Source organism: Chrysoperla carnea, chromosome 1 (genome assembly GCF_905475395.1).
Source record: "Chrysoperla carnea chromosome 1, inChrCarn1.1, whole genome shotgun sequence".
In the NCBI taxonomy this organism is placed as follows: Eukaryota; Metazoa; Arthropoda; class Insecta; order Neuroptera; family Chrysopidae; genus Chrysoperla; species Chrysoperla carnea.
Window position 1 is genome coordinate 83,732,951 of NC_058337.1, and position 12,375 is coordinate 83,745,325.

The 12,375-nt window shown below is 28.5% G+C and overlaps 2 protein-coding genes across 3 annotated transcripts in view; one reads left to right on the forward strand and one right to left on the reverse strand.

Annotated features, from left to right (window-relative positions):
• The window catches only part of LOC123291602 (limbic system-associated membrane protein-like), a 235,939-nt gene that overhangs the window by 153,834 nt on the left and 69,730 nt on the right, over positions 1-12,375 (reverse strand). The window lies entirely within an intron of this gene.
• On the forward strand, positions 1,729-5,470 carry LOC123305473 (pancreatic lipase-related protein 2-like). Of its 2 annotated transcripts, none has more exons than XM_044887192.1 (5): positions 1,729-1,831; positions 2,707-2,950; positions 3,017-3,356; positions 4,343-4,490; positions 5,230-5,470. In XM_044887192.1, the coding sequence occupies exons 1-5, from the start codon at positions 1,824-1,826 to the stop codon at positions 5,453-5,455; spliced, it is 966 nt and encodes a 321-aa protein (XP_044743127.1). In that variant the 5' UTR covers positions 1,729-1,823; the 3' UTR covers positions 5,456-5,470. The 2 variants fall into 2 exon arrangements, with proteins under 2 accessions (XP_044743127.1, XP_044743126.1); XM_044887191.1 differs by lacking the exon at positions 1,729-1,831 and adding an exon at positions 1,977-2,162.

Genomic DNA, 12,375 nt, shown 5'->3' on the forward strand with positions numbered 1-12,375 from the left:
CTCTAAGTATCCTTTTCGTCTCACCTGATGTCCTTGACCATCACTTTGATAATGATTTAAGAAGGAGTGTTATAAGTTTAAAGTATTTATCTGTGCATCTGTGTAATTCGCAGTGGCATCGTAGAACCTTAACGGTCGAAAAGCCTTAATTGAGAACATTTTATAGCTAAGTTTCCAAAAATCGGTTTACAAGGTTTTTTAAATTTTGTAAATTTCACTTGTTTAACTTTATTTATTCAGATCCAACGTACTTGATCACATTTTTTTCACACATATAATCTCTTTTTTATGCTTAATAACAAGTTACGACTTGGCTTTACGACAATATGACAAATTACCTTAATAAAAATCAGGTGAGCGTAGTCAATTGGACGATTATACTTTCGTATAAAAATGCTTCCAATACGTTACCGAAATTATTTCGAGATGGGACACGGAGCTTTTTGTTAAATATGTGCGAAAAGCGTGTAAGAATTTGTGAAAGAAACCAAAATTATTTAAATTTAAAAAAAATGTCTTACCCAACAGAAAATCCATCTGTATCGTTAGAACTTTTATATACAAAAAATATTTTGAGTAAAATGGGTTTTATTTTAGGCCTTTTACACAAATCGACAACAAGAAAGTAGGGTTTCTATTTGAAATTTTGTAGTAGAATCTTCTAGTAAGGCATTTTTTTTTTAACTTTTCGAGCTTAACTTATAATATATTATACCCAGCATATTTATACCCAGTATAAATATCAAATTTTTTAAAGAAGTACAAATAATCTTTCTTAATCATTTTGTAACATATTTTATTACCCAAAGGCATTAAAGGTTTTTAAACTGAACTCCAAGAGATAATTTAACTTTATTTAAATACTTTTTATTGTAGCTGATTTGTAATATAATGAAATCAACAACACGTGTTTTCAAAAAATAGCTCAAATGCAGCAGTATAATTTCACTGCCATGATAATTTTTATACAGCGGTAATCAAACAAGAAATTTATAAATGAACTTATGGGCACTTTCCGTGTAGATATTTTATCACTGAAATACAAAATTTTATTAACATATTTGATAAATTTTTTATAAAAGAACGTTTGTTGTTTCTTTTGTGGTTTTATTTAACTATCTAACAAATGTTGGAATGTTTCTGGCTTCAAACGTATGTTTGAAGCTGAGCGTATACGTATATTTAGTCGCGGAAGCGAAGCACTGAAGTTCGAAAATTTGAACAGCAAGACGGATTAGAATGCTGTTCGCATTCTAATCCATCTTAATCCGCATTCGATTCGTTGGAGCATCTGGAAATTTTTCAACTTAAATTGATTTATTAGATATTAAAAATATACAATTTTCATAAATAATATGCATTTTATAAAAATATTTTAAATTGACCGTAAATACTAAATTTACAATTCGGTTAATAGTGATGAAAATGATTCCAAACTTGTTACCCGGGGGTTTTTGGGGGCGCTATACAAGAATATTGCGACAGAAATGGTCTTCGACGTACGTGGTGCCCAGGGTGCAAGGTATCCTCGTTTTCTCATAATTATATTATTATTACATCATTTTTTATTATATTTTATTATATTTTTATTATATTATTTCTCACAAAAATAACATTAATTCACGGGGAATTATTTATGCAAATTGCATACTTTTAATTACTTATAAAAAAATTGGATTACAAAGTTTCCTGAAGGTTTATTGAATCGATGAAGCTGAAAACCGCATTCAAATCCGTCTTACTGTTAAAATTTTTGAACAGTAAGAACTTGAAGTTTCTGATTGGGGGGTGATTTGGGTTGGTTGGCTCTCTCAATTTTTCTAATGAGAAGGTTAGCTAGTGGTGATGAATTTTTCTAAGAAATACGTAGGAATTCGGTGCTACTCGGCAGATTTTTGACTCATATGTTAATCCTTGTTATCTTATTTGTTAATCCTTCCGTGCTTAACTTTATTAAAATGTTTTACGCATTTTTTTATTATGCATTGATCGTTTCAAATGAAAAGTTAACTTATTTGTTGGATGTACGCCATACGGCATCAAGTAAATATTAAATATTCCAGTGGCAAAATGAAAATTTGTGCAATACTTTCAATAATATTTTTACCTTTAATAAATTGTTATAATTTATCAGCTGATAATATAAATTGTGTTTTGTTTAGGTAATTAACGGTTAAAAGTAAACATTATTATTTTCATAGTTAAAACTGGCACAAATACTTTCCCAATGGCCAACATTATTTTGGTGAATTCAACCACATGTTTTTTATGTATTCTTTGGGTCGCTTGAATTTCATGTTAATTGTTCTAACAAAAAAATGTAAAGCACTCAATAATCATTTTAAATTTAATAAGGTAAAAATTTTATATAAATAAATAAAGTTTTTATTTAAATATATCGATTCAATTAAATCGTGTTTCTATTCTAAGAGGTGCAGTTTCATGTTTCGCACGAAAGTTATATACTCATGATATCAGGTTTTGTATAAGTGGGCGATTTCGTGATCCAACATCATTACCAAGTTTTTTTAATCGAGTCAGGGGAAACAATTTAGCCAACTTTCCTCTCAAGAATTGGTATGTTCAGGAAATGAAAAGATAAAGAACATGTCTACCAAAATAATGATGGCTATAATTGAAAAGCTATATGCGTCAGAATTAAATTCTAAAAATTTATAAATTATTATTACTTTGAATTATTCACAGAACATACATTGATTATCGAATTATACAAGCATCAAAACCTGAACAAATTTTAGCACAAGATATATTTAATCCTTTACGAAAAACTGTAATGTTTATTCCTGGCGATGAAACAACACTTGATAATCCAAATGTTCGTCCATTGTTAGAATCCTATATCAATTCAAAACAATACAATGTGATTCATATGGATGCTTATAAATACACAAGTGAAAACGCGCCAGGTCTTATGGGTGAAATACTGCATGTAAGTAACTAAATCTGTTGAACTTTAAAATAAGGATTCAAGCTCATTAATTTAAATTATGTGCAGTGGCTTGGCGACCTTTATGCTTCTATTCTTTCTACATTAATAAAACTGGGCCTACGTGTGGATGATATACAACTTGTGGGACATTCATATGGAGCTAGTATTGCTTATTTAGTAGCAAAACAAACAACTCCAAAATTACCATTATTGGTTGGCTTAGATCCAGTTTTTTATGATTATTTTCAAAAAGGATATGCAGATTATACAATTGTATTACATTCAAATATAGGACAAATTGGTACCCATTTTTATAATTCGGCCGATTCAAATCTAATAGCCAATGATGGTACAATTCAGCCAAAATGTACTGATCGTAATGTTTTTGAAATTGAGTCTGACGAAGGTAAAATATTTTTCTGAAACTTTAGTGGGCAGCATATTTTTGCATTTTCTTGGGTGTAGGAGTAGTTTTATATGGCTTAAATTTTACGAAATCTTATCGTAAGACTTTTATGTAACAAGAATTACTACTGAAATTATTCTCTAACATTACGATAAATATTTTAATTCTCTAATGAAATTTGGTATGGCTAGACATGTACGCAAAGTTCCTCAATCATCTAAAATCCATGATATTTCTACATTCAAAAGGGCGAGGAAGAGCAAATTGCTCAAAGCCTTAAAAACTACGAAAATTCACGTATATAATTTCAATATTTAAACGGAAGAAGGTATTATCAAAGGCTGATACCACCAAAAATTTCTCTTGACACTAGCTCAACCTGAATACGATTTTTCCACTATTTAGCTCAATTAAAAGGTACTTTGCAAGTCTTGAAATTTCGAAAAAAGCAGTTTTCCCCTAAGAATGCCCCCAAAATGCTGATTAAACAGGAATTCGCAAAGTAAATAATCCGAAATAACAAATTTGAGCTTATTAGAACAAAAGGTGGTCGCTGGAAGTGATTAAAGTGGCGGGAAAAATTGGAAAACCTGGATGCTTGTCAAGATTTGAGCAATTTTCGTATAAGAATTTTTTTTTTCGTATAAGAAACATGGGTAAAGACCTTATTGAAGAAATGCCACTAGCTATAGTGGCATTTCTCCACTAACATAGGTGTTGCAAAGGTATCGAATCCTCAGTGTATCTATAAGTAGTAAAAGAGTCTTACATATCTAGTACCTACTTAGCTAGCTTCTAAATATTTAAAACCAGTGTGCTTATGTTATAGCATACTGGGAATAGCGAAAGGACAGAAATGTTTGTATTCGCTAGATTTATAGACATTCCATATGGTCTTTGTTATCCACCCGCATCATAAATAATGCAAAAGTATGCTGAATTAATTGTATTAATATCTTTTCAATAGTTTGAAGTTGGTGTTTTAGAACTAGCCAAGGTCATAAGATGTTCCCATGTAGCTGCAGCAGGATATTGGGCAGGTATGATAGAAAATCCGGAATTATTTTTTGGCGTTCAATGTAATGCAACTGATTGCAACTATGCTTACATTGTACAGCTTGGGCCAAATTTAAGGTGAGTAAATGTTTCGTATAGAGTCAGTGATACTATTCTCTTCGTCATGAAGTGTCATTAAAAATAACCTTAAAGAACTACGTTATTTCTTTGATTTGGAGAATAAACCAATTAAATAAAAAATTCTTAAAAAAATCAAATTCAGATTTGGATAAAAGAAATCGTGAAAAAAAAATAAATTGAACTTTTTTGGCAGTTGTGTCAGCCCTCTTAATGGTATTCATTTCTGTACGAAGCAATATTTGTTCTCTCTCATCTTAGGAAAAGATTTAGAATGCTCCCCCGAAAAGTTAAAAAAAACTATAGTTCTATAGTTCATCTAGCTGCTTCAATAAAATAAATAGTACTACTTTTCTTTAATTTTCAACAATGTAGTTACATATATCTTCGTTTCCGTATCTAATTTGAAATAAGATGGCGCTTCCGACCTGATTTTTTTCTCTTATCAATGAGAGAACAATATTTTTAACCCCCCAACAAAAAAAAAGGTGTTATAAGTTTGACCGCTATGTGTGTCTGTGTATGTCTGTCTGTCTATCTGATGAACCGATTTTGATTTTTTTTGGTTTCGTTTGAAAGATATTTTAACGGAGAGTGTTTTTATATATTGTAACCGAAAAATTTGTCGAGGGTTTTTAAAATTTTGTAAATTTCACTTGTTGCAATAAATACCGATCTATTATGTTACCTTAGCAGGTATCAGTTTATTGTTTGATTCTAATAATTGATTTTGTTTTAGGAAACCAGGACAGTTTTATTTTAAAACTAGCAAAAACGCACCTTATGGTTTGGGCTTGGATGGTGTAAAGAATATTACCCCAATCAATACTGACCTTTTGAAGGTTTATCATTATAATCTATTCCAGGATCGATTGGATGAGGCTAAGATGCTCCAAGCTAATTACATTTCGGATATATATAACTATGAACATCATATTCATTTGAATAATTTTAATAAAAAGTAATGGACTGGTACTTAAGTAGTTCAGAGCTTTAAGCGTAGTAAAAATTATTTGCTACAATATTGTTTATATTAAAAAATTATAATTTTACTTAATTTAAAGTTTAAATTAAAAGCGATATTTTTTATTTCGCTTACTCTTCTGACCGTAACTGATAAGAAATATACACAGCTAGAAAGCTATTCTCTACAAAATAACCCTATTCTGTAATAATACAAGCTATTCACTAATAATAATAATAAAAAACTTTTAACAAAAAGAAAACCGACTTCAAAAGAAACGCTTTTCCAAAATAAATTAATATGCACTAAAAAGTAAAAAAATAACGATAATATAATGTAGTTAAAATTATTGTTATTTTGGAGTGTTGGTGAAGTCGATTTTCTATTTGTTTTTTTATTTTGTGATTTTTAGTGAATATGAAGTACACTAACTAATTTGTCACTAAAAAAAGATTCATCGAAATCGGTTGGCGTGATATTGAGTTATTCTTGTTATACTCATACTTAAAGCAAACTTAAGAATTTTATGATTTTCTCATGAATGCCCTTGTCAGAACTGGACCAAAAGGGAAATGGGACCACACGGAAAGCACCAGCTTTCAAATAGATAAAAAGTCATCAAAATTGGTTAACCAAATTGAAAGTTATGAGGTAACACACTTTAAAAAAATACAATCGAATTGATAACCTCCTCCTTTTTTGTTTGAAGTCGGTTAAAAATTGTTAAAAATAGTCGAAAAACTTTCAACAAAAATTTGAACTCTAGGAAATTACATATATCAGGAGAAAAAACTCCAGATATGGTCTTTTTATTTACAAAATATTTTTCTCAACAAAAAGCCGATGTAGATTCGAATATAGTTTGCTTTTAGCTAGCACATGGACGTATAAATAAAACTATTTATTTTTATTTTCATATATAATTTGTTAAATTATTTATTATAAGTAATCAGAAAAAAATTCATTTTTATCTTGATTCAAGTTTTGTTTTATTGTATGTCTTATGTAAAGATAAAAGAAACAAAAATGTCCCTTCTTTAGTAGGAAAATTACACTATTATAGAAGAGAAATTGCAAGAAAATAAAATAGTTTCTCGAAATAAATTATGATGAGTATATAAAGATAAAAAGAAAATTAAGTTTCCTCTCGATATTATTATACAGAGTTGGTCTAGACTGACTATCTTTGTAGTATAACAAACGATTATTTAACAATTGAGAATAGTAAATTAGATGAATTTCTAGATTGTTTCAAGAAGTAGGTTTTATTATGTATCTACAATAAATAAATAAACACATTGGGTTCTTTTAATTTTAGTTTGATAAAACTTTCTAAGAATTAGGTGAATATAATATAAGAGCACATTAAATGACTATCAATTCCAGTTTATCTTGACAAATACATAGCAGTAAAATTATTATAATGAAAATAAACTTTAAAAAGTCAAAACAAAATTTTATCAAACACCGTACATATCAAAAAAATTTCTGTTATCGGTCCTTAACTTTCGACGGTGTAACGCAGTCGCTATTTGGCTTTTTGTATATGATATGCATAATTCCATCAAGCTCTTCAAGACCTTCAAAATTGATATCCGACACAATAAATTAAACGAATTTTTTTTTCTTGTTCGTAATCGAGCTTCTCTTCCGCAGCACAGAAATCTAATCATACCACAGTATGTACAAGATTGTTAAATCTATTCTAGTGTATAGTGTTAGATAGAGATGTATACAAATTTAAACATCAAAGTCTTTCGATTATTATTAATGTTTTTTTTATTATACAATGGCATAAACCATAAAGAAAAACAACTTGCCGAGTCAATATTGTAGACATTCATTGATAAATTTCCCAAATTTTGGTTTCCGAAAGTTAACCTCTGTTTTGAAATTGTCTCAAACATATTTCAAACGCACTCCCGCCTACGTGAACAAGTCTATACGTGCTAGAGTTTTGCCTTTTCATCCTGCACAAATAGCAAAATTTTTCTGAAGTACATATAATGAATATTTCTTGAGTCTGTAATATATTTTATTGGCCAAGGACATTAAAGGTATCTAAACTTTACTATAAAAGTTTTATTGTAGAAGTTGATAATATTTGGAATCAACAACGCGTGATTTTAAAAAATAACGCAAATTCATTAATAAACTTTCATTATCATGAAATAATGTCATAAAAGAATAACTATGTAATTCCATTACGTCATTTTATAAAGTATTTATGGATTTATTTTACAGTTACTTGGCCACTTGTTAATCCTTATTTTGTTATTTATTTGTTAATCCTTCCATGCTTAACTTTTTACAAATAAATTTTTACAATTTATTATTGTACGTACAAATAATAATGATTAAATATTCAATTATTAATTTATAAATGCTAAAATTCCAGTGGCAAAATGAACATTTATGCAATATTGTAAATTTACGTTTAAATAAATTGTTTAAATTTATCAGCTAATAATGTAAAATGTGTACGGTTAGGTAATTAACGATTAAAAGATATGACTATTATTTTCATCGTTAAAACTGATTCAAATAGATTCACAATGGTCAACATTATTTCGATGGATCTACCAAAGTTTTCTTGGCTTTTTTAACGTATTCTTTGGATGGATGTTCGTTAAAATTTTATTTTATTGTTTTAGGGAGAAAAGTTGTAAAATAACAATTGTTTTTTTATATAATAATAAATATCTTCATTTTCTTATCAATTTTAAACCAAAATTTTGTTCGTTCAGGTCTTAGTTTTCGAGATAGCAATTAATAAAATTTAAAATAATAATTTTTAAATTTTTGTGGAGAAAATATTTTTCAATTGATGGCAACAGTACAGGAGACGGTATAAGGTGGAGCTTCACCCATCTGAAACCAGATGAGCCATATTGTCAAAATAGGTAATTACACCGATCTGTTAACCAATCCAAATTAGTATCCGAAGAAAGGTAATTTTTGAAAATAATGGCATAGGCTTGCCTACAAAAAACCGTTGATGAAAATTAATTTATTTAAAAATAGCCATGTACACTTTTCGATAGAATAACTATTTGATGCGTGTTTATAAATCAAGAAACTTCATAAAAAATATGTCTCATCTGGTTATCGGATGAGTGAAGACCGATCTTATATCATTTTAGCTTGTATATGGACTTAAATAATAAACTATAAATATTTATTTTCATATACAATTTGTTAAATTAATGATTGTATGCAATCAGAAAAAATTCATTTTTGTCTTGGTTCAAGTTTTCTTTTATTAAATGTGTCTTATGTAAAGGTAAAAAAAAACTAAAACGTCTCTTCTATAATAGGAAAATTACACCATTTTATAGAAGATAAATTATAAGAAAACAAAATAGTTTTTCAAAATAATGGTGAACATATAAAGATAAAAGAAAATTCAGTTTTCTCTCTAGGCTGACTATCTTTATAGTGTAACAAATGAGTACATAACAATTGAAAATAGTAAATTAAATGAATTTCAAGATTATTTCAAGAAATGGACATTAACATTTACAATAAATAAATGATCACATTGGTTCTTTTAATTTTTGTTTGATAAAACTTTCTAAGAATTAGGTGAATAGAAATAAGAGCATAATAAATTACTATCATCAATTCTAGTTAAACTTGACAAATACAAGGCAGTAAAATGATCACAATGAAAATAAATTTTAAGAAGTAAGAAAAAGTTTAACCAAACACTTATTTTAGTGTTTTGAAAGAAATTCGTCTTTGCAAAAACATATCGTAAATGTTCAAATTTGTCAACTGTAATTTTTTTAGTTTCCCCTGTAAAATCCTCAAAGATTTTTGAGATCTCAATTTTGTTTCTATTGTAGTGACACAGAAAAAGGCTTATTTTAAGTATTAGATATGCGATACGCATGCCCTAATTAATTAACGCATGTGTAATTAGGTCAAGGTCCCTTCTCAGGGACAAAAACAGTATAAAAGGGAATGCCTAACACCTATTTAATTAGAATCTCGTTAGTTCTTCAAACAAACTCGTTATAACTTAACAATCTCGTTAGTTCTTCAAACAAACTTGTTAGATTTTAAAGAAGAATCTCATGTTGTAATAGTTATACTTAATAAATAATTAAATATTTTAATCACTTTTAAATCGTGTGTTTTAATTAATTGAACAGTGGCTAACCAACATTAACGAATTCTCCTTAGTTAACTATTAATTATTAATTCTTAACTAAGTCAAGGTCTTGGAATAGCACCATAAGCTATTACCCTGGTGACAGCGAAATTGCCTTAAAAGAAGTGACGTATCCAAATTCTATTAAATAACTGGAAACCTCCGGTTACGACACTATATTCAACTTAATTGATAACAGTTATATAGTTTATTATAGTTTGTTTGAAGTAGGATGCTGAACAAATAATTCAAAAATATTACTTTTCTGTCAATTTGAGTGAAAGAAATGAGAGAATATTTAATGATACTTCTAAAAATACAAAAATCTTCTAAAAGCGGGATCTGGTTCATTGAATAAAGCATTTTGTATCACAAAACTAAAAAGCAAATTTATTTTTGTCAAAGCTCCATAGCTTCGTGAATGATCATACTACTGATATCGAGTACAGATCATACTGATTATCTTTCTACGAACTTATCAAGTAAAATTTACAAAATTAAAAAAAACCCCGACAAATTTTCGGCTACGGAACCCTATACTCGACTTGAAACCTATCTAAAAACCTTCTCCATTTAATTCCCTTTTTTCCTTAAAGTCTTTTCCAAACTGAGCCGATTTTGAAGATCATCGTCAATTTTTTCGGGTACGGAACCCTTAACTCGCACTTGAAACATAGCCAAGAACAGTCTCCATTAAATTACCTTTCAAACGAAACATTAAAATCAAAATCGGTTCATCCGTTTAGGCGCTACGATGCCACAGACACAAAGACAAAGAGACAGACACACACACATAGCGGTCAAACTTATAATACCCCTTTTTTTTGGTTCGGGGGTACAAACTAGGCCTTGGGCTTTAGAAAACTAATCAAATTTCTTTTTTTTATGTGCTATATAGTGATGTCACATTATTCGGTTAAATGTACGGTTTTTAAGTTAACTGCGAAAAACGGATAGAATTTTCCGAATAGAAATTATTCCAATTTATTGTGATAGTCACGAATGACTATGCCATGCGAAAATTGTTATTAGTTTTTCCTTAATAATATCTAGAATCTATTGATACGATTTTCGAGAAGTATGCAAGTACCTCTTTTATATTTCTAAAAGTAAATGTTGCATTTAATAATTTTTAGAATAAATACTATTCTGTTAGAGCAATTAAATTGTTATAATAGGTACTATAAAGTCAATTAATTGTCAACTCTTTGAAGTTGAAAGGCTATTCAAAATAAACGTTGATAAATCATCAAAAATTTAATATTTAGAACAAATAACACTTAAGCTTTGACGTTTGATTTGTAACCACAGATAAGACGAACTGATTGGTTATCATTTAAATAGGATACACTAAGTGATGCATTGATAAAATGATTCACTAGATATCAAAGTTACAAACATTCATAATAATAGGTACCCATGAATATCTCTCAAAATAGTAATAAACATTTTATAGGCATGGTTTAGTATCAAGTCCTACCAATATATCGAAAATTATTTACGACCAAAATTTTTTCGGAGGTTAATTTTTTCCATACTGAAATCAATGAATTGTTGCCCAACAAGGTCCGTTACATATAGAAAATTTATGTAAAATGATTATTTGATTGTGTTTTATTAGTGAATATGTCCATTTAAATTTTTACTAAGAATTTAATCATTCAAAATAAAGAAAGAAAAGTGTACCAAAAAAGTGGCTACGGGCCATCTTAAGCCTATCAAAGTTTCAATTTGCCATGAAACATAATTTTTTTATTAAATCAAAAATATCACACATGATAAAATCTATCATACTAATTTGTGGAACTTTCTTAGCAAACCATTGGCAAATCAAGTATACGAAACCTTACGCAATTGTAATAAATTCCTGGTAAAAACGTAATTATCAAATAAAAAACAGAAAATTTTCTTCCAATTAAAGTCGAAACGTTTTGATAAGGAAATTTATTGCTTATAATAAAGTAATTTAACTATTTTAGCTATTTTTCTTTGATTATTACATATTGAAAAGTTATTAAAAATGCAGTCACTTTATTATGTCACTGAAAACTAAGACCCAACGTAAAAATGGAGGCGTATTTGTGTAAAGGTGGAGTTCCTTTTTGTCCGTGATAGTTTTTACGCATGCCTGAAATATAGAATGCATTAGTCTTTGAATACTTTTTTTTTTAAATGTGGGCTATTCTTTTTTTTGGAAAAAATTTTCCAAATTAAAGTTGTCTGCTTAACAAGGAGGGTCTACGGAAACCGTAAATTTGACCAAAACTTGCAAGATCGTTTAAAAATCAACTCATGATCTGATTTGATAAGAGATAAAAGCAAGTTTGTGATTTTTTTAAAATAGCAAACAAATTTTGCCGGTAAAGCAAAAAAAGCATTTTGCTGGAAAATTCTTACTCTTATTTGTTACGAATCTAAGTTGGCTCTTTCTTCAAAATGCTCTTACAAAAATGTTAGTATTTTATTTTGTATATTCGTAATCAAGCTTGAAGCTGCCGCCAAAATCAGTACATAAAAATGACGAATCTGCCGTGAATTTTTCTTTTGTAAACTAATACTTACTTTCGAAATTTGATTTTGATATATTGAGTATAGTTTTTCTTACCTGAAACAATAAAAAAGGTAAATATAATATAAAATCTTAATATTAACTTATTAAACATATATTATCTACTTATAAGTGATGGATTTGATACTTTTAACATGTTGGTAAGAATATTTCAGTCTTCGGTTCAGTTCAGTCAGTTTTATATTACTGTGTGGCT

Excerpts from the sequence above, each read along its gene's own strand:
- LOC123305473 (XM_044887191.1), top strand. The coding sequence starts at position 2,023 with ATGTACGCCATACGGCATCAAGTAAATATTAAATATTCCAGTGGCAAA. Across the intron at positions 3,357-4,342 it reads TGAAATTGAGTCTGACGAAG|AACTAGCCAAGGTCATAAGA; the intron begins GTAAAATATTTT and ends TTGGTGTTTTAG. Across the intron at positions 4,491-5,229 it reads CAGCTTGGGCCAAATTTAAG|GAAACCAGGACAGTTTTATT; the intron begins GTGAGTAAATGT and ends ATTTTGTTTTAG.